General features: G+C 44.0%; 6 protein-coding genes across 6 annotated transcripts; 3 read left to right on the top strand and 3 right to left on the bottom strand.

Annotated features, from left to right (window-relative positions):
• Nucleotides 1–734: 734 nt before the first annotated feature.
• O0I10_003325 (ATP synthase subunit alpha, mitochondrial) lies at nt 735–2,643 on the top strand (the record flags this gene model as incomplete). The annotated part of the gene is made up of 4 exons (XM_058483396.1): nt 735–794; nt 921–1,133; nt 1,206–2,005; nt 2,094–2,643. The coding sequence occupies 4 exons, from the start codon at nt 735–737 to the stop codon at nt 2,641–2,643; spliced, it is 1,623 nt and encodes a 540-aa protein (XP_058346015.1).
• A 6,821-nt stretch (nt 2,644–9,464) lies between these two features.
• Nucleotides 9,465–10,080, top strand: O0I10_003324 (uncharacterized protein; the record flags this gene model as incomplete). The annotated part of the gene is made up of 4 exons (XM_058483395.1): nt 9,465–9,519; nt 9,598–9,749; nt 9,804–9,899; nt 9,964–10,080. 4 exons carry the CDS (start codon nt 9,465–9,467, stop codon nt 10,078–10,080), a joined length of 420 nt encoding a protein of 139 aa, XP_058346014.1.
• An 801-nt stretch (nt 10,081–10,881) lies between these two features.
• O0I10_003323 (uncharacterized protein) lies at nt 10,882–11,168 on the bottom strand (the record flags this gene model as incomplete). The annotated part of the gene is made up of 3 exons (XM_058483394.1): nt 10,882–10,903; nt 10,971–11,068; nt 11,136–11,168. The coding sequence occupies 3 exons, from the start codon at nt 11,166–11,168 to the stop codon at nt 10,882–10,884; spliced, it is 153 nt and encodes a 50-aa protein (XP_058346013.1).
• A 494-nt stretch (nt 11,169–11,662) lies between these two features.
• O0I10_003322 (uncharacterized protein) lies at nt 11,663–12,099 on the bottom strand (the record flags this gene model as incomplete). Its single annotated transcript, XM_058483393.1, has 2 exons — nt 11,663–11,949; nt 12,006–12,099. The coding sequence occupies 2 exons, from the start codon at nt 12,097–12,099 to the stop codon at nt 11,663–11,665; spliced, it is 381 nt and encodes a 126-aa protein (XP_058346012.1).
• A 956-nt stretch (nt 12,100–13,055) lies between these two features.
• On the top strand, nt 13,056–14,293 carry O0I10_003321 (uncharacterized protein; the record flags this gene model as incomplete). Its single annotated transcript, XM_058483392.1, has 2 exons — nt 13,056–13,638; nt 13,725–14,293. The coding sequence occupies 2 exons, from the start codon at nt 13,056–13,058 to the stop codon at nt 14,291–14,293; spliced, it is 1,152 nt and encodes a 383-aa protein (XP_058346011.1).
• A 487-nt stretch (nt 14,294–14,780) lies between these two features.
• Nucleotides 14,781–20,217, bottom strand: O0I10_003320 (uncharacterized protein; the record flags this gene model as incomplete). Its single annotated transcript, XM_058483391.1, has 6 exons — nt 14,781–14,851; nt 14,908–16,740; nt 16,803–17,081; nt 17,157–17,437; nt 17,520–18,868; nt 18,934–20,217. 6 exons carry the CDS (start codon nt 20,215–20,217, stop codon nt 14,781–14,783), a joined length of 5,097 nt encoding a protein of 1,698 aa, XP_058346010.1.
• Nucleotides 20,218–22,131: the final 1,914 nt, after the last annotated feature.

Genomic DNA, 22,131 nt, shown 5'->3' with positions numbered 1-22,131 from the left:
GTATATCATACATGTGTCAAAATTGTAGGAGATGCTATGGCCTGCATAAAACTCCCTTTCTTTCAATCCTTATCTTTCCCCCTTTGACTTATCTCAAAGCTGCAACCATGTTAGCAATACATCCAATCCATCACGAGGGGTAGGTGGGTTGTGTGTGTGCATATCATATTGACTTGGGATCATGGGTACGGCAAAAAGGCATTTCCACAACATGCATGAATAGGTTGTTGTAAGACTACAGTTCAACAAGAAAAACAAGAAATGTGTGATGATACTGCTGCGGATGGAATTGCAAGCTCCGGTTTCCCACAATGATAGTTGTCTTTGTACATATACCTTCTATCGTTATTTTCTTTCTCTCGCTTAAGGAAATTCTCATTATTGCGGTTTATTTAAAACCAGTAGCCACGTGGGCATTGCCATGGGATGCATAAATAGGGTGGGTGTATCATGGCAACCGTTGTTGAGATGTGAATGAATAGGATATGATTTTATTATCATGGCTATGTATATGTGTGTCAGATGCAATGTGTAACTGATGATAAAATAAGCTAATCGTGTTGGCATGTGGCAAGTGTCTTGTAGAAGTAATTCAAGCACATGATGGGCAGTGGGTGGCATAACCGAGCAGGGGCGACCCTAGTATTGGCGGTATTCGGCAGTCACCGTGCAAAACAGCCTTAGAGCGAAATTTGCCTTGTTCTTGTATTCGTCTCCTTCATTCCTTATACACAATGTTGAGAAACGCCGTTCGCGTGGCACGCCCCCATCTTCTTACTAAGAACGCACCTGCTGTGAGTACATTAGCCTTGTCCCTTTTCTCAACAATGCGACGTCAAATCCACCATGAACCACTTGAACGCGTTTTCCTTGCAGCTCTTTCGAATGACACTTTCGCTCATGGACGTCTTTGATTGTAGGTTGGTCTTGGTGCTTTCAGAAGCTATGCTACTGCCAAGGCTTCTACTTCTGAAGTCTCCTCTGTTCTTGAGCAACGCATTCTTGGTGCCGAATCTGAAGCCAACCTTCAAGAGACTGGTCGTGTCTTGTCCATTGGTGATGGTATTGCTCGTGTTTACGGCTTGAAGAACTGCCAAGCTGAAGAAATGGTTGAATTCTCCAGCGGCCTTAAGGTATGTACATGAAAAGATAGTAATTGGATCATAGAGATGAGGAAGGAAACTTACATTGTATTTGATTATTAGGGTATGGCCCTTAACTTGGAACCTGACAACGTTGGTATTGTCGTTTTCGGTAACGATCGTTTGATCAAGGAAGGTGACACTGTCAAGCGTACTGGTGCCATTGTTGATGTCCCTGTTGGTCCTGGTGTCCTTGGTCGTGTTGTTGATGCCCTTGGTAACCCCATTGATGGTAAGGGTCCCCTTGAGACTGTTGGCCGCTCCCGTGTCCAAGTCAAGGCTCCTGGTATCTTGCCCCGTCACTCTGTCAACGAGCCTATGCAAACTGGTATCAAGTCTGTTGACTCCATGGTGCCTATTGGTCGTGGTCAACGTGAATTGATCATTGGTGATCGTCAAACCGGCAAGACCGCTGTTGCCCTTGAAGCCATTCTTAACCAAAAGAACTGGAACAATGGCTCTGATGAGGCCAAGAAGCTTTACTGTATCTACGTCGCCGTTGGTCAAAAGCGTTCCACTGTTGCCCAACTTGTCAGCACTCTTGAAGAACATGATGCCATGAAGTACACCACCGTTGTTGCTGCTACTGCTTCTGAAGCCGCTCCTCTTCAATACCTTGCTCCTTTCTCTGGTGCCGCTTTCGGTGAATGGTTCCGTGACAATGGCAAGCACTCTTTGATCATCTATGATGATTTGTCCAAGCAAGCTGTTGCCTATCGTCAAATGTCCCTTTTGCTTCGTCGTCCCCCTGGTCGTGAAGCTTACCCTGGTGATGTCTTCTACCTCCACTCCCGTTTGTTGGAGCGTGCTGCCAAGATGAACAAGGACTTTGGCTATGGTTCCATGACCGCTTTGCCCATCATGTAAGTTGAAAAGAAAAGGATCAATGGGGAATACACGTGTTTTAAAAAGTAACATGTATTAATCAATCTTTGTTGCATATCATCATAGTGAGACTCAAGGTGGTGATGTGTCCGCTTACATTCCTACCAACGTCATTTCCATTACCGATGGTCAAATTTTCTTGGAAGCCGAACTTTTCTTCAAGGGTATTCGTCCTGCCATTAACGTTGGTTTGTCCGTTTCTCGTGTCGGTTCCGCTGCCCAAACTAAGGCTATGAAGCAAGTTGCTGGTTCCCTTAAGCTTTTCTTGGCTCAATACCGTGAAGTTGCTGCTTTCGCCCAATTCGGTTCCGATTTGGATGCTTCCACCCAATTCTTGCTCAACCGTGGTGCTCGTTTGACTGAATTGCTCAAGCAACCCCAATACCACCCCTTGGCTATCCAAGTTCAGGTTCCTATTGTCTTTGCTGGTGTCAACGGTTTCCTCGATAAGCTCCCCGTCAACAAGATCGTCGACTGGGAAAAGGACTTTATCAGCCACATCCAATCTGAGCACAAGGATGTCCTTGAAGAGATCCGCACCCAAGGTGTCCTTTCCAAGGATCTTGAAGGCAAGCTTCGTGACATTTGTGACAACCACGTCAAGTCCTTCCAGTAAATTATCCCGTTTTCTCTCTCTTCCACAATCGAGAAACGCTGAAGATCCAAAGATCTTGTTTTAAAATATCAACACACACACAATCTCGCACACTCACGCAACAACATATACACATTTGAATACACATGCATCTGATCCGAAATCATAAACGTGTTTTTACCAGTGGATGGGAATAGTGGTTGATTGGATTTTGTATTATGGATGGAAGTGTCAACATTTCTTATGTATCGTGCATATAATACTGGGACCATTTCAATGACGTTTATTTGGCTTGTGAGAGGAATTTTAGGGTCATCAAAGAAAGGGATGGGATAGCTTACCTTCCTTAACGTGGCATCACATTGTCTCTGCATTCTTATCATCAGACAGAGTGGTAGTTGGAGCCATCCCAAATACATCGACACGTACATACGGTGAGCTTCCCTTCACGCGACAAACGGAAGGGTTCGATTTAGTTACGTACAACATGTCAGGCGTCAGAAGGTATGGATGACTATAAACGAATAATGGGAAGAAGTGGATACATGGACTTTCGTTAAGATGCAAGCAAACGGTATGTATGCAAATCAAAGCATGGGTTGCTGCTCTCTTGCCAAGATGATGATGCTTGATGAGTGGCACCAAAAAGGAACCAAGAAAGATCCCATTTTTTCTATTATTTATGCCTTGGATGGTTCTCACAACCACGGCGACTGTGTACGATGATGAAGGCAATGTTGGTGGTGAAGTAGGTATAGTAGACGAATTATAGGATCGTTCATTACCCCTAACCACGCTTGGACTTTGCTAGCTTATTCCCTTGTTGCTTGCTTGTGGATGAACGTAGCTTAGATGGAATAACAATAAGGGTGGTTCGGTTGTCGGCCTTGTAAGAAGTATATGCCTTTCCTGATACAATAAAGAGTGGATTGACCTTAGAAGAAAAAGTGATCCTTCATCAATACAGGTGACCAATCAATATATGTCACTGTGGGGAGAGAAGTGTCACCAAGCATGATGTCCGTGCGCATCAAATCGAATTTGATTGTTGTTCGTTTATGCAGCTCCACCTCGTACATCCAAACGTGATATAGAACCACCTTTCGACGTACACATATTTTGAGATGTCTTCATTATTGAGTGTTGTTTACTTACACACCTTCACCATCATCCATTTGTACAGCAACTAGTAAAAGCGTGCGTGTTGCCACCATGTGGCATTTCAACCAGCTCTTGTCACCTTGCTTATAGTGCCCGCGACACCATCCATTAGGAAGAAGCAGCTCCATCATGCTTACAGCATAGGTAAAACATAAAGACGCCCGTATCTCAAAAGTTTTACAATCAAGTGTGGGATCTATATGAGAACGATATTGCTCGGTGTGGTCGAAAGCGCCTTGTGTGAAAATACGAAGTTCGAGATGAGCAATCTCAAGGTTATGGACCGTCCACCCTACTTAAGTTCCCGCCCGGTCATCATCGTCGCTCCCGTTTCAAACTTTCATGATGAAGCGTGTGGTTTCTCTTTGAATAGTGTTGATGACCATGTCCCAGCGAACCATCTGCCAAAGTTTCATGTTTGAAATGGAGAATCCCAAGGTAATTCATAGTGTTTCGATAAATCATGAATCCAGGCACAGACGCGATTTCCGGCTTACATAGTAAATCCCACATAGTACCCTCCCATTCCAATTTTTATAATGAAGGATGAGGTCGTTTTTAGATCAACGGGATCAGCATGACCAAGAGCACCTGTGTGAAAAGATTCAGGTTCGAGAGGGGCAATCACAATAACAAGGATTGATGTAAAGTGTTCATGCATTTATACAAGAGGTGTCCGACCTATTTAATTTCCACTTCTTCCACTCCCACAACCTCTTGTCTCCTCCTCCCCATTCTCAACTATTGCCCCATTCAAGTACAGCTACCACCACTGCGAACAATTGTCCTGCTTCACTGCATCATGTCGATCCTACAATTGCCTTGATCCGATTGTTTTGGTTTGAATGGCAAGTGCAAGGAGTGTACACAGCCTTCTTGCCACTCTTCTACAACACACGAGTCTCTTGACACTTCATCTTCTCTTGTACAATCCTCGACCACAATTAAACGTAGCAGCATGCATTCCAACAGTTGCCATTAGCAAAGTATTTACTGCATTGTCTCAAACAACGTTCACAATGTTGTCACTTTACTACAACACACGCTCTTGCACACTCGTATACTACAACCAAACGTGACAGCAGCTGCTATTAGCAAGGTCACCGTTGTCTCACGTTACTTGCAGCAACCTGCCTTTCAGCCCTTTTGCGTGGACAGCAGATAGCCCATTGTGTACAAGCAGCTTTATTACGCGTAGCAACTTGGTTGGTGCATACGGATTCCAATGGATGATGCCATATCAACTATCAAGTGCCTGCAATACAAGGAACCTTCGCTTGGTTGAGATGCAATGAAAATGACCAAGGAAGAGGTAGACCAACATCCGGATGGAAAGGAAGCATATCAGCAGCGATAACGTGGCACTTTTCAACCAACATATTGAATTTGCAAGATCCTGAAATGTCGTTTTGGTTGTTTAGCACGTCGCCAGCAGGGAAGATGGATCATGTCACGTGGATACGGTTGAGGATGATGATGGATTGGATGCCATGGGTAAGAGGGCTTGTATCTTTGGCAAAGGGCGGTTTGCCGCCATGGACGATCTTGGAATGTTGAAGTCAAAATACGCACAGCAAGTAGTTTGCAATCACGGATGAAGATACTTATGACGGCATCAACCAACAATGCAATGACACAATGACTCCCGCTGATCCTATGTGGTCCACTGGTTGGCTTTTGGAATGAAGGGCAGGATAGAAATTTGAAGGCTGGAAGGCGAGATTGGATTACCTACCTTATTGTATCGAGATGCTTTTGTTCCTTTTTTTCATATTATGTCATATTACAATCATTAAAACTTCCTTATTCATATACTGATAGACGATAGGCAGTGGCAACAACGGATTGTATACATGTGCAAATAGATGCTTGTATTTCGAAGATAATAAATCCATAGTAATGGTACCCAACAATAGTGCTTGTTACAAAAGCTGGTCATTGTAGGCTTGAGTCATTACGTCTAAGAGCGAGCGAGCTCTGATACTGTACAATGTGGCACGAGTAAATGCATATGCTCACCTATGAGAACTATCAGCATGCGCTACCTTGTATGTGTAGCCTTGTATGCATAGCCTTGTATGAGAACGAACCCTGGAGACAAACCATACCATTACCGCCCATAGTCTTGGATGCACTGATCACTTTGGCTAGTTATTCATACCATGGTTCATCCGAAAAAGTTTCACCATAGGCGGACCTTACTATAGGGGAAAGTGTCAGTCATGCACACTCCACCAATAAGGATCCTTCAAGCCCTGCCCCTCTCGGTTTTATTACTGTACACAAGCGAGTCCCTGGGCGACTTTCGACTATCAGAGTCATACTAGTTGACAATGAACAAAGACCTCTTTTCATATAGCATCACGCTTACAGCATATGTAAAACATAAAGGTGCTTGTATCTCTAAACTTTACAATCAAACGTGGGGCCTTTAATAGAACCGTGTTGCCCGGCGGGGTGAAAGCGATCTTGTGTCAAACTATGAAGTCCATCGTGGCCAATCCCAGATTTCGCAATGTCGCCACCAGCCAAACTGGATCCGGGGGTCAACCTCTTCGACGACGACGACCAAAAAATATTTTTTGGGCTGTTTGCGACATTGAACGTGAAACTTTCACACAAGGTGCTGTTTGCCAAGCCGAGCACATTGCTCTAATAAAAACCCCACGTTTCATTGTAAAGTTTGGAGATACAGGCACCTTTATGTTTGTAAGCGTGATGCTATATGAGAAGTGGTCTTTGTTTAATGTAAAGTAGCTTGACCCTGACAGAGCAAAAGATGCAGAGGGTCGTGTTGTGTAACACAGCTACGTTTGCATGAATGAAAGGGTCAATGTATAATTACTTTATGGATCATCTAGGAACAGGCGTGTATTGCTAGCTAACGGCCACTTTTATCCAATCATCATTGTTGCGAGATCCACTGCATGGGAACGATGCCCCTGCTCCAGACATTCATTTCCATGATTAAAGTAGCTTGATCCGAGCTGATTTGACTGAGCTGCGGTCAAAGAGAGATTACATCACTCTGGACATAAAGCACGCTCGATGTAGCTCAACCGATGTAATCTTGTGTGAGCGTAACTCAACCAAATCAGCTCGGATCAACCTACTTTAATCATGGAAATGAATGTCTAGAGCAGGAGCATCGTCCACCTACAATAGAATGCACAAAAGTTGGGAATGCACAACAGTGGCTATTAGCTGCCAATGTATGACACAAAAGTGAGGGTTGCGTACCTATCATGCATTGTCCCTGAAGTCCTGACTTTTTAGCTGAGTTACACAAAGAGGTCCCTCTGCATCTTATGCTCTGCCAGGGTCCACCTACTTGACAATGAACAAAGACCACTTCTCATATAGCATCACGCTTACAAACATAAAGGTGCCTGTATCTCCAAACTTTACAATGAAACGTGGGGTTTTTATTAGAGCAATGTGCTCGGCTTGGCAAACAGCACCTTGTGTGAAAGTTTCACGTTCAATGTCGCAAACAGCCCAAAAAATATTTTTTGGTCGTCGTCGTCGAAGAGGTTGACCCCCGGATCCAGTTTGGCTGGTGGCGACATTGCGAAATCTGGGATTGGCAAGCTTGATCGTGAAACTTTCACACAAGGTGCTGTTGGCCAAGCCGAGCACATTGCTCTAATAAAAAACCCACGTTTGATTGTAAAGTTTGGAGACACAGACACCTTTATGTTTGTAAGCGTGATGCTATATGAGAGGTGGTCTTTGTTTAATGTAAAGTAGCATGACTAATAGAGCAAAAGATGCAGAGGGCGTATTTGTGTAACTTGAGTCATTCAGCACAGGCGATGCATGATTCTTGTACACTATTTAGGAATAGTTCAAAATGCCAGCTAATAACCTTAGTCCTCCCATTCTCCATTGTTGTCCAATCTAATGCATACGAACGATTGTCCTGATCCAGCCCAGCATGCCCATCATCCAATATCAGAAGAATCAACTCGGTAAGTTATTTGTAAACTGCCACTTGATAGCCCATTCCTCCCAATCATCATTCTTGCCCAATCCAATGCATGTGAACGACTCATCTTCTCCAGCCCATCATGTCCATCCTTCAACTTTCTTGATCCGAGTGGATTTGGTTGAGTTACGCTCAAACACAAAACATCATCCAATATGAGAAAGATCATTTTGCAAAGTTAATTGTAAATTGGCAGCTAATAGCCCATCCCTTCCATTCACCTTTGTTGCCCAATCCAATGCACGTGAACGATTGTCCTGCTCCAGCCCAGCATGCCCATCATTGAACTTTCTTGATTCGGACTAACCTGGTAGTATAAAGGCAATGACTGTTGTTAGATCATCATTATCATTTAAAGTGTAAAATGACACACACCCTTTTGCTATACGTGAGGATCATTTCTTTTATTTACGTGTATCTATTGTCTATCGTGAGAGTGGTGATGATCATGATGGGTGGATGGTGTATGTGGGGTCATTGAGTGGCCTCAGTGTAACAGCAGTAGGGGGATTTAAACTTGGGGGACGGTAGCTTCACGACTTGAGACAACGCTTTCTCTTTCTCCCTCCTACTTTGATCCCATTCATGACATCCCGATCAAGGTAAAGAGTGCTCTTGTTGTTTGTGAGGCATTAACATAGTTCTGAACATGCATTGTCAGGGAGTGGGCGTGGTAGCCATGGCGATGTCGTTGCTATTCCCGCTCCATGCTTGGTGTCAACAGGTACATTCAGAGTCCAATGTTGCAGCACAACTTGTTCCATTGACGCGTCAGCTTGTATAGAGGGCAAGTCTGGTTTCAAGACGTTGGTTGGTTTGGCGTTTTGTTTCGGCTCAACAACACTACACCATGGTTTTCGGTTTCCAGTAACCAACAACAACGGGTCTTTATGTATATGGAAAGGCAAGTGCAATGAAACAAACAATGAAAAAAGGGCGTTTATTGTATGTGTGTGTTAATAATGGATCGAATAGGTTTCTTTGATCAGGTAGTGCAACTTGGGGCACCATCACCTCTTTGGGTTCGACTCCCAGCCTGTATCTTTTGGACATCATCAGTACACATTGATACAAGCTCTTCTCGTGATATATCTGTTGGTGATTACTCTTTGCGGAATGGATGGGTGAGGGATCATTACTTCTTGCTGGGAAGAATGAATGCGAACCATGAGCCGGGGTAAGCTGCGAATGTGATGGTCTTCCTTGTTAGGATCGACGAACTGGTCATGCAAGAATCTTCCAGTGCTTTCTCAAGAGATCGAACCGGCCGTAGCTTGTAGCTCGTGATTTGATTATGTGATGCCTGCAGATTGCCTTCTTCCGATACAACAATGATCACGATATTCACAACAATGGCACAGACAAACGTGGTTTACCTTTCCCGTGGCAAGATGTTGCTTGATGAAGTCTCCTCATATCTCGATGGTATTTAGAAGGATGCATCCAAGAACCCATTCATATATCATTCTGCTCAATTAAATATGATGCTATTACCTATGTGTGAATGTAAGGCAGGGCACTTAACAAATGTTGTCAATGGGCAGTAAGGCGTATGATGGTATGAAGAGTGCATAATATGGTGAGGTGAGGTGACAAATGCCTTGTGGGCCAACATTGATATTCAGCAAGACCGCCTGAGACGAGGGTGGACAAACACGGCTTTCCTTTTTTCTTTCTTCCAAACAAAACAACAATGGCTGAGAAGAAGCTGAATGCAAACACATGTTACAACCTCTCTTTCTTCAAAGGTATATTCATTGCTGTTCTCGACATATGCATTGCATGCAGGGAGCTAACTCATGGGAATCTTTGAATTGGGTGTGTAGATATCATGAAGGAGCTTCGTCGCGTTGACGATAATATTATCCCTCGTCTCAACACCACCGATACTCATTCTGAAAAGGCATGTGGTGAGTTCTTTGCTCAGCTTGCGGATTCATACAAGAAGCGCGAGGAGGCTGTAGACTACTGCCTCAAGGTAAGGGCGCAAGGTTTAGAAGATGTTACTATGTCATATTAAATGCATTGGTAGGTGATGGATGAGCAAATCGCCAAGAAGACCAAGTTACTCGAAGAAGATCCTGATGACTATGATACGCAATCCAGCTTATTCTCGGATGAGACCAAGGTAAGCGATGATGTGGAGGAATAATAGCGGATGGATTTTATTAACGGCGTATCCATGCCAACAGCGTCGCATGATCGCGAATGAATTGGTGGTTGAGGATATTGTTCGTGCTCGTTCCCTACAAGTCTTCAAGAACAAGTGCAAGATATTTGACACCTCCTCGCTAGAGCTCAAGTCATGATCGATTACAACTATTACCACGATAGATCCTATACACAAAAGTGCATTTGTATTACCAACACGACACGCACACGCTAGCACGTCAGTGAAGTCAATTCCAATACAATGCAGAGTCAATACAGTCTTTGGTATCTGGAAAACTTTATTTGAATAAGGATGATCTACTTGAGTTATGGTGGGATGGTGGGGTAATTGCTTCGGTTGGATCGGATCTTCAGATGAAAGGCTATGTGCTCTCTGTCTATTGATGTCCCTGATGAGATTTGAAAGTACCAACGATCGTTCCTATGAAACATGCCGATTCAGAGTTCAGGATAGAAATCAACATCGTTGCTAAGCATATTCGAGCAATCGCTGATTACAATAGTAAATTACATCTTGTGCTTTGCATCCCGGCAACGATCGTAGCTTATGATTGAGTAGAAGGTTGAGCAAAAGGCGGTCTTTATGTTGTGATGCGACGTGTAAGCGAATCCACCTGAAGTTGCATTCGTTGTCAAGCGTTTGCATAGCTGTATAGTTGTTTTCAAAGCATGTCTACTACATTTGTGCTGCGTTTTCCATATTTTCATTGCTATAACTCAACACTGTAGACTACATGAAGACTGTAGTCAATGGATCATCCCAACACTTACATCGAGCCATCCGTTCCCACTAGCTTTTCTCGCATATGAATTGTCGTGCCGTGTATCCACATGCCAAATGAACAAGATGTTTGCGCTCGCATATTTTCCCCCATTGTGTATAGCTGTACAGGCGGGTTTGCTTTTATTATACGAAGTGTGGGTGTTGTTGTTTACTTTTAAGCAAGAGGACTAATGAGCCTATTTCAAGAATAAGGATATGTAAGTATCCATGATATCAGCGACACCATTTGTATCATATACTTACTTGAGCAACGAGGGCTTGGGGTTGCTACGGGTCATGCCAAGGTAAATGACGACGGGAATGAAACCCCAGTGCAAGACTTGCTTGGAAAAGTCGATAACCTATGGCAATTGCGAGAGACGATGAGTACATTGAAAAGAGAGCAATAGTGTCATGGCTAATTCGCACCTTCCAGATAGATTCCTTTGTAGAGTCGTTCATGGTATGAAAACAACAGGTAAAGAATTTGCGATTGCTGGTGGAGCTAAAATATGGACACCGACCACTGAAGGGATCCATGTCATCCACAAGGCAGTAATAGGCTGCCAATCACTGCCACCGTACATTCATTCTCTATATACAAGTATCAACTTTTTTTTTCTTATTGCTACTAGCACTTTGCATTTGTAATGATCTATTTTCCTCCATCAATAAAGAAATGTTCTTTATCCAATCCTACACTTCACTACAGCCTGCACTGAAATTACAATAAGATGCAAGTCAATATGCATTGACAACATATCATCCATCGAGTAGTACTCATCCACATGATCGACTAGCGGCACAAAAAAAGAATGCTTCATTCTCTCCTTTTAATGCAACTATATGAACGATTCGACAAGGGGGAGTGGGATAATGGAGAATGGCGTTGATGTGGCTACAGGAAGGGGTAAACAACATGATATTTGTAAAAGTGATGGCGAAAAAAGTACATATCATAGCTTGAGTAATAAGACCAAGAGCACAATGTACGTCGCCATGGTTACTGCTGTGGTGAGAATGACCCAGTCGCCACTTGTTTTGAAAGGTATACTAAGGTCGAATACATCGCCTGCCGTTCGCCGCCTCCAAACAGCAATAGCCAACATGGCCAACCCAAACACAAAGAACGTAATGCCAATCTTGTAGAATTCACGAGTGAACACCTTGAGAATGAGCAACCCGGTCGAAAATGCTGCAAGAGCAGTACGCCAATAAGCACCTTCAAACGTCCGTTGTCGAGCTAATACCTTGCATAAGTACACTTTGCCTGCAGACTTTCTTTTTGACAATGCCAACCTCGTAAATCCTGTAATTCAGTTTGCGTCAAGAGAACCGATTGTTCCCGATGTCCTCGAACCATGCGTGGCTCTTTTTTGCGATGGAAATGCATAGTGTATAGTATTAGTTGAAGGAGGAAAAAGAACCAGTGAGAAAAAAGGTATGTATCCCGCAAGCGTTTCAATTGCATTGCCGGTCATTTGATGAACCATTTACACCGCTCATATCATCATCATCGTATTCAACCTTGTCTCCTGTCTCAACTCTCACTCGTCCCCATTCTTATTGTTTTCTTAGTCTGTTAGCCCTAAATAGAGTCGACACAATAAAGGCAAAAGCAATGGTATGGCATCTTGGGTACGTTTAAACTGCTTTACTGTGAGCTGCATGCATATGAATTTGAAGAAATCACTACTGCTCTTGATGGTTGCAAGGGGTAAAGGTAGATAAAAGTAGCGGTAATTTATATATCCAACATCGAGAAAATGGTGGAGAGGAGGAGTGTGAATGTGGATGGGGAAAAGGGGTACAAAGGCATGTCCTACATTGGTGATTTGATAAGCATGTGCACGTGGTACTATACCGAAAACTGCCAGGCCAATATCCATCATGAATGCCGTTAGCATGAAACGCAATTATGTCAAGGTCTGCAGTGAAGGAACATGTCAATGTACTTTTGGTGTTGCCTAATGTGTGTACAACAGAGAGATTAGATACGTTGTAGAAGCATGCAATCTCTTTTTATCGTAACCCTTAATCCATCTTATATGAACCCCATATTGCTTTGTGAGGCGGTGCAATACATTGGATGGAACCCAGATCAGGTCTTTCTTTCCTTTGACGTTGTGTTTTCTCTCCTCTCTAAAAATGGCGTCAGTGACACAGCGAAGTAAAAAATAACCTCATTGCCTTGATTGGGCCATACGATATTTTTCCAAGGTTTCTGTGCGTCTATTGATTCAATTACAACAATGAAAATGCACCCTCCTCTTTCTTCTTCCTTTTCTTTGTTCCCATACCGTTCACTATTATCATTCATCCATTGTTACCACCCTTTTACATTCCTTGATGCGTTGGCTCTTGATCTTCCTTATCGTTCTTCACGTTGTCGTCCTCGTGTATCCACAAGAAGTAGGTGGCGGTGCTGATCCTTCTGGAGGCGGCTCTCAACTACCTTCAGCAGACCCACCACCACAAGAAAGTGATTCACAACAACCACCTGCAACCACACAAGCACCCGAACCAACAACAACAGCTGATAACAAGCCGCCAGAACAATCGAGCCAACAACCTGAGCCAACTCCTACTACGCAAAATCCATCACCTGCAACTTCGTCTAATCCCCCTGTTGAACAACCTTCCTCATCCGAAAACAAACCTGCTACCACCAACAACCCAACACAACCTACATCCTCAAATAACAATGATAAGCCAGCACCCAGCTCATCAAATGATGCTAATAAGAGCAAGGAATCGGATAAACCTACAACCAGCAATGGTGATTCGACAACCAGCGATGATGCTTCGAAAACTGGGTCAGCCACATCTAGCGCTTCAGAGTCATCAAGCGATAGTGCAAAGAAGAAGGATGATGGTGGTGATAATGATGTCCCTGTAGGCACTGTAGCTGGTGCCGTTGTCGGTGGTGTAGGTAATGTACCTTAATGAATCTACCATATCTGGTTATCCACTCGTGAACAACCCATATTGACATGTTCTCGTTTCATTTTTCCACAGTTGGTATTGCCCTACTTGGCGGCTTGATTACATTTATCAATAGACGTGGTGGTTGTACTAAGAAATCCCGAAAGCCAAACAAGAACGACTACCAAGACTTTGGCATGTCTGAAACGGATTATCCCCATCATCGTGGTACACCACCAATGTCATCACCTGTATTGCCTACAACCACAACAGCTGCTGCAATGGGTGCTGGTGCGGGTATGGGAGCAGCAGCTGCAGCTGCATCATCATCGCCACACATGGATAATCATGCTGCCACTGCTTACTACGAAGGCCATCCATCCAATTACTACCAGCAAGATCAGCAGTACTATTATCAGGATCATCAAGATATGAATGCTGCTGCCGCTCAAGGTGGTTATTATCATGATCCATATGCTAATCCCACTGCAGCAGCTGGTGCTGCAGGCATGACATCACCTGTAATGGGATATACTGGTCAACAATATGCGGATCCCAATGCTGCATACTACTATGATCACCAGCAATATCAGCAACAGCCCCCAACAACCGATCCTGCAGGCTATTACAAACCCGATCTCGCCGATCTCCAACATCGATAGAGACAAGAAGCAACATTCCCCAACGTATAAGCTCTTTTCATCCATTTCATCGGCACTCACATACACAACCACGTCATCGATGTGCTTTTTATATATATATTCTCATTGACCATCTAAAAGCCCATCCTATTCACACGATCACATTCCCTTTGTATAATATCGCCTACTTGTAGTACACACAACACCTGGAGACACGCGTAAATTACTTGGTGATAATATAATATGGGATCTTTTACACATTGATATAAATACAAAATGATAGACATGGTATGGTTTTGGAGAACGAGAGGGTGTGTGTGTGAGTGTACGAGCTTAATGATACAAATATTACATGACAAGAGTAATAGAAGCCTAATAGAAAGAAAGAATAACAAATACAAGGTAAATGAATACATAAGAAAATGATAGGGAAATGTTGCTATGGGGATGGTTGCCATGGAGATGTTGCCATGGGGATAGGAATGGAAAGAGGATGGGACCGGGTATATTAGTTTGTGTAGCTTGATGCTGAGGAGGATGCTGTTTCTTCACGTTCCTCTGATGGTACGATATTATCCACTATAAACAGGATCATTGGGTTAATGAATGTTGTTTGATCCACAATGACTACATACCTTGCGTAGCTCGGAAGGATCGTTGGGCACTTTGTAGCTCCTCATCCGTTGCAATACCGTCTTTGTGATATTCTTCTACAATAACAAGCGCATTCTTGACCCCCAACTCACATAAACGTTTCCAATGGAGAAGGGCTTGTGATAGATCCTTGGTGGTACCGATTCCGTTCTCATAGCAACGAGCGATTTGTTCCTTGACATCACGTTGAACATCATTATTGCCGTCCCTCTCAAGCTGCAGCAGAATCTCAAAACCCTTCTTAGGCTTATGCTCAGGAGCATACCATCCGTATAGATGATACAAGGCAACCATGATTTGTGCATTGGCAGTTGAATAATCGGTCTGTGTATCATTGCTGCTATCAGCCATTTCTTGATTCTTGATGTTGGCAGCACGCTCAAAACGAATAAAGGCTTCTCGATGTAAGGCAGGAGCGTGATCAGCCATGGTATGGAATAAACGACCAATGACGAATTCGAGAACAGGGTTGGTCGATTGTGCACCACCAGCTTTTTCATAGAAAGCGAGCGCCTTTTCAAGTGGACTATCTTCTTGCAAGCAACTTGCTTCATAGTAGGAGCCAAGCATAAGAATGGATGCCTTGTCATTCATATCGGCTGCTTTGCAAAAGTAATCAATAGCTTTCATGCGATCTTGCGTAACGGTAAATAACTTCCCAGTGCGGTCAAGTTCGGCAAATCCACGATCGTATAGGAAGCCTAAAGCACGCAACGCCTCGACAATGCCTTGTTTATCGGCTGCATCTTGAAAACATTGCCATCCCTTGGGATAATCACGAATTTGCCAATAGGTATCAGCAAGCTCGTATGTTGCACGTGGATGACGTTGAACCATTGCCTTGCTTAGATAGGATGCTGCGGCAACCGAGTTGACGAGTAATCCGCCACGACCATACTTGTGGAAAAGGCCAACTTGGAATTGAGCCTCACTATCACCTTGTTCTGCTGCTGCACGTAGCCATTCTAATACTGAATCATCTTGTTTCTTCTTGTCGTATAATTGTGCCAAGCGATGCATAGCACTGATTGCTCGCACACTAGCCAAATCAGCACTGCGTGTGTACCATAGGATAGCTTTCTCATCATCTTGATCAATTCCTTGGCCACGTTCAAAGCATTCACCAATACACTCGCACGCTTTGCTCCAGATGCGTCTTTCGTATATGCTTGAAGAAGGTGGTTCAGTGGGTACAGCATCACAAAGTGTGGTAAACCATGTACGTTCAGCATCTGGTTCAAGCTGTAGACCATAAAGCGCCATACGAAAACGTGCAATCCAATGATCTGGTACTCGTCTAAACCAGTCGAGTGCTTCTGTAAATCGTTTTAATCCGTAGCACACTTCACCAGCATAGACGCATGAAAGTTTATGTTGTAATGCACCAGCCATCTTGTATAACGCATATGCTTCGAGCCGATCAGCAGGAAATTTTTTGCCTAGGCCATGCTCGTAAAGTTGTCCCAATTCAAACATGGCTTCAGTGTCTTGCATGTCGACCGCCTCTTCCAGCAAGTACTTGATCATATCAATATTGCGTTCATCATCATCGTCGTCATCATCGTCATTGTTGGAGTGGTCGTTTTCATTGCCGTCAACGTCTTGTAGCAACAACAATGCCAACTCACGCTTGCTGCTTGCATGACCCATCACATGACCTTGACTAAATCGATGCTTGGCCTCGCTGTGGTTTCCTTCACGCATAGCTTGCTTGCCAAGCTCATACATAGCTCCAGTATGGCCTTGTGCAGCTGCTTCTATTAACCAACGCTTGGCTTCTTGTGCTTGATTTTGGTGATGTAATAAGAGATACCCTGATGGGAAAAGTGAGTGAGATCATAAGTATACATAAATGTATGTGTAATATGAGGCTTACCCAAATGATAACGTGCTTCACGGGCTTGAGTAACGGTCTCGGAGGAAACGTGGCCTTTCATTTGATCGAGATACGGCTCCACTAAACGTAGCTGTTGCAACGCTTCATCGTGCTTCTCATGGATGATCAATAAGTGTACAAGGCGACATCGAGTACGAGCTTGGTCTAAGGCGAGAGATGTGTTGGCTGTAGGGATACTCAAATGGGTAGCTTTGGTATACCACGCCATGGCCCGAGTGATATCACATTGGATTCCCAGGCCATTTTCACAGCAAATGCCTTTTTGTACAAATGCACATGGTCAGTGTTTTTTTCTCAATTATCGTGCGTCTTTTTCTTTTTCATTCCACTTACCAAGCAGCTCAAATGCTTCAACAGCGTCAGCTTTGTCTTTGTGTGTTTGCACCATTTCACTAAGCGACCGATACGTCTCTTGCTCACGGACCACCTTGTTGCTATCGGCACTATTACCACCAGCACCATGTAAGACCTCAAGGCGATGTTTGGCCAAAAGAGCATGCCAGCCATAGGGGTGAGTAGTAGGATCAAACTTTTGCAAAATAACATCGTATTGACGCAAAGCCGATGTCCATTGTGAACGCCTCTCATAAAGTAAAGCAATCTCAAAGCTTGCTCTATAACATCCAAGGTATCGTGCACGGACGGTATGAGAAAATTAATGTTTTGGCGGGAAAATCTAAGCTCACACAAACATACCTGATATAGCCAAGTGCCTCGGCTTTCCTGAGACATTCAAGGGCCTTGTTTACATCAGGCTCGGCTTCTTCACCACTTGAACAACACCACCATCCTTTTTCATAATACTGCGACAACGCATACCAAGCACGTGGATCATTGTGTTGCTCATCCGTAGCTCGTTGGAGCCATTCGTATCCAGATTTGTAATCACCATCCGATTCATAAATGTTGGCAAGTTCACGCATGGCACTTGTATCATCCTTGGTAGCGGCCTTGAGAAGCCAATCAACAGCTTCTTTTTTCTTGTCCAAAGATGTCTTGAGCAACACTTGAGCAAGTCGCACCATAGCTTCTGGAGATCCTTTCCTCACGGCACAGCGTAACAATGACTCTGCTTTTGGAAGGTCGACCTTGGCAACAGGCTGAATGGCTTGTATGTAATAGAGTGCTTCACACAATTGTGATAGTGCATGACCTTGAGCAGATGCTTTGGTGTACCAATGATAGGCAGCTACACGATCCTTGGAAACGCCGAGTAATCCATTGGCTAGCATATCAGCAACATGAAATTGGCTCAACATGTGGCCTAGCTCTGCAGCATGTAAAAAGTGTTGAAATGCTTTTGGTGACTTTTCAGCCTTCCACCATCGACCAAGCCAATAATGTGCTTCATCAGGTACACCGGATTTGGATGCGAGTGCTTCAAGACTTGTGCGATCTCGTTTATGCAACGCTATGCGAAGTTGAGCTGTGCTGCGATACACCTTGCCAAGATCATCTTTATCAGCATTGGCAACACGTTCAAACCAGGGCAAGGCATCATCGATACGACCAAGTTTTTCGAAAAGCATGGCAAGTGCAAGTTGAGCAGGGACACAACCACTATCAGCAGCACGTTGATAGCATTGGATTGCTTTGGTGGTATCACGAATACAGCCACGACCCCATTCGTATTGCTTTCCAAGTGAGCCAAGTGCAAGCACGTCACCTTGAGCGGCCGCTTTTGTGAATAAGGCATGGGCTTGGTGTTCATCGGCACATGAAAAACCGAGACCTTGTTCGTACATGGTGCCCAGAGCACGCTGAGCTTGAGCATGGCCAGCATTTGCAGCACGAGTAAGGTGCATAATAGCGCGCTCGTGGTCGGTTGCCAAATCGGTAGAATCATTTAAGAGGCTGTGGTTACGGAAGCTGATGCCCATAAGATAATGCATATTGCCGTATTGGGGATCCGATACAGGTACCAAACGCAGGTATCTTTCATAGTACTCAAAAGCAAGTCTCTTATTCGGCGTCACCGTATCACCAGCACCTTCCTCGTATACGTAGGCAAGTTGCAACAAGGCATCAGCATTCACATGTTCCTCCTATAACATGATACAAATGTAAGTAACGTATCCATGGATACCACTATGAAAAGAAAAAATCTTACCTTATCCGCTGCAAGATGTAGCCATTTTAATGCTTCCTGTGGTTGACGACGATCCAACAACAATGCCCCAAGAGCAGCTTGAGCCTTATCATGTCCTTGTTCAGCAGCTAGCGTGTACCACTCAATAGCCTGGTCAATGCTTTTTCGTGGCTGTTCGGTTTTGCTCATGGCGATCCCGTGATGGTGATAGTAGCCCATCATGTAGCGTGCAGTAGCATGCTGATTTTCGGCTGCTGCTTTAAAGTATTGGGTTGCTTTGATGGTATCAACTCTCGCAACGCCTTTGCCACTGGCCCACATTTCACCAAGGTTGTATTGTGCATTGGAAATGATGCCTATAATGCGTTCACGTTGCTCTTGGTCTCGACACGTTTGCAACAACACCATGTTCTCCTTGGCCGCTTGTTGAAAATACTTGTAAGCAAGCGGGTAGTTAGGCTGTCGTGATGGTGACAACCCATAGTAGTGGAATACGGCATATGGGTAATAGGCCTCAGCTACCACTTGACGATCGCTGATATCAGGTTGCATTATCCATCGATCAAGCCTATTGTATGCTTCATCCATGCGTTGGTTCTCGTCATCAACAACCGTTGCCGTTGTGGGTAAAGTAAGTGTTGACGAAGATGCAGTATGGGAAGTGGTGGTAGGATGATGGTGATCAAGAATGGGCAAGGTGGCATCATGTGCTTGTTTGATATGGATAGATGAGATTGACGATGCAGTGCTCGACAAGGACGATAATGTGGAAAATAATGCTGTGCGTGCTGAGCTGGCAGATGACGAAGATGTGATGGATGACATGGTAGGTGGAAGGTACAATGGTTGGTCATAGTTGGATAATGATGGTGATGATGCGTTACGTGATGATGTGCTTGAAAATGTACTATCGCCACCACCTACAACAGCGGCAAATTTGTTCTTTAGCAAGATGCTCGATTGTGAATCCATAAAATCGATTGATAGCCGACGCTGCACGTCATCATCATCATCTTCATCTTCGATAAGTAACGGCTCGGCTGTGTATGCTGGTTGTGGCGGTGATACGGGAAGATGTAATTGCGATTGTTGTTCAGGAACAAAATGCTGTGATACGGATTTTTGCTGTTGCTGCTGCTTTAGACTTGCGCGTTGACGCTGCTGCTGTAGTTGTTGCGATCGTAAAGGTTGGCGAGTAACATGATGATGTTGCTGGTAATGCGACTGTGGTGGCGGAGGTTGATGCCTTGTTGATGAACCATGGTGAGCTCGCCGCTTATTTTGTTTGCTTTGATGTGCGCCCATGTCGTTTTTTGTTTACGACATACACAAAACAAGGATGGAAAAGGTATATGGAGAGAGAGAAGCGAAAGGAAAACACACAGATCTGGGGATCTTCAGTATTTGGGTAATGTATTTTATAATTTCTCAAGGCGTATTTTGTGGGATCACACGAGTCATTCCTAATTTATATGGTTGGGCGGTAACTTTAAAACCATACGCACACGCGCATTCCAGGGAATGAGAGTAAATGATAGCTACTTGCCTGTGAGTATAAGTTTCATGACGCATACGTTATAAAGACTATGCATGGCTTGCTCCTTAAAGCCCCTTGATGCTTATGATAGCCACCAAGACATTCGTTAACCACATATTGGGATGTTGCTGTGAGTGTTACTGTGGCCATTGCGCAGCGGTAACGCAGCGATAGAGAAAAAGGAAATGGGGGGAGGGATTAGACGACAAGGGAGCTTGGTTGTGATTGTGTCACGGTAACCACGAGAGCACCATGGAATAAAAAAGAGGGCATTTATGCCATTGAGATGTACTGCTTGGTAAATGGTTTTGTATAATGAAGCGTATGATGTATGTCAAGTGAATGGTTAACTTTCAATTCTTCGTTCCATAATCGAGATCTTTTTTTGGTAAAGGCAGTAGGGGATAAAAGCAACACGCAAGCAAGTTCCCAGCTTGTGTACTACAACGTCAATGTTTGAAATTGATTGGTCTTGGCAGGACATACCTAATGTTCATATGACAATGCAAGGTGATGACGATAGCGCAAAGACAGGCGGGCGACAAACACCACTTACCAAGCGTATAGCAAGATGTGTACGCTCGCATAGCACACGTGAGCAGCAATGCACTGCGCCCTTCTCGGCAAAACCTGCATAAGTTGAACAAGAGTTACACACATTGATGAAAAAAATAGAAAAGGGGAAACAACAAGCGGCTACGCTTTTGTACACAGGCTATGCCAAATGTGTGTGTGACAACTGACATTGTGATATTTCATTCTCTCTCTTTTTGCCAACGATGGTTGTATGTTCATTGTTGACTAAATCAACAACATCCCCCTTTTTGAATCCGCTTCAGCAGCAGCAGGGGGTTGTCATATGGCTAAACTGCATCAATCGAGATTCATATGATGTGGATTGGCTGGTATCTTCGATGCATGGCAAACAGCAACAGGTTTCATTTTTACCAGGGCAAGGCCGTCTACATTACATGTGTATATCAGCAATCGATTTTGGTGCATAGTGATGCGCGTGAACCACATGATCTTGATGATCTGGCGGGACAAGAGGAAATAGGAGGGAAGAAAACATTCGTCATTCTACCAAAAGGATGCATGTTCCATGATGATCAGCATCGTCAACAATCATTCATCATTTGTGCTGGCAAATGGCGTGTGTGGTCATGAACGAAATATAGCCATGAGAATGACAAAACAAGCATATGTGAATTACGGCTATAAAAGTAAAAGAAAAAGGGTCTTGGTAGTGGGGTAATAAGGCTTAACGTAACGATGTTTGTTTGTTTGTCTCATCTTAATTGCGCGCATGCAACGCTGTTTGCAGCCAGGAACACGCACATCTACAGAGCAAATTCAATTTTTACCGTGGCAACGTATTCACTCCTCTTCCAGCCTTATATCGAGATACACTTTAGCCATGTTGATGCTATTTCAACAAGTGCACCTCCCTTGCCATCGACCCTCTGCGAACTAGTACTACCACACAGGTAATATATATGTGGCGTTTGCATCTAGAGCAATGTAACGTGTGGCAGAGGCAAGGTGATACAATCCACCCATCCACGTTTTCAATTCGAGTGGACGCACGTACACCAATGATTGCAAAGGAGAGCAGGTGTTCTTGTATGTACATGTCTTTTTCTTTTTCATGCAGCCATTTTTCGTATCAATAGTGATTGTGT

Source organism: Lichtheimia ornata (assembly GCF_029851405.1).
Source record: "Lichtheimia ornata isolate CBS 291.66 chromosome Unknown scaffold00010, whole genome shotgun sequence".
Taxonomy (NCBI): domain Eukaryota; kingdom Fungi; phylum Mucoromycota; class Mucoromycetes; order Mucorales; family Lichtheimiaceae; genus Lichtheimia; species Lichtheimia ornata.
The sequence above is the reverse complement of the archived record's forward strand: the minus strand, read 5'-3'. Positions and strand labels throughout refer to the sequence as shown.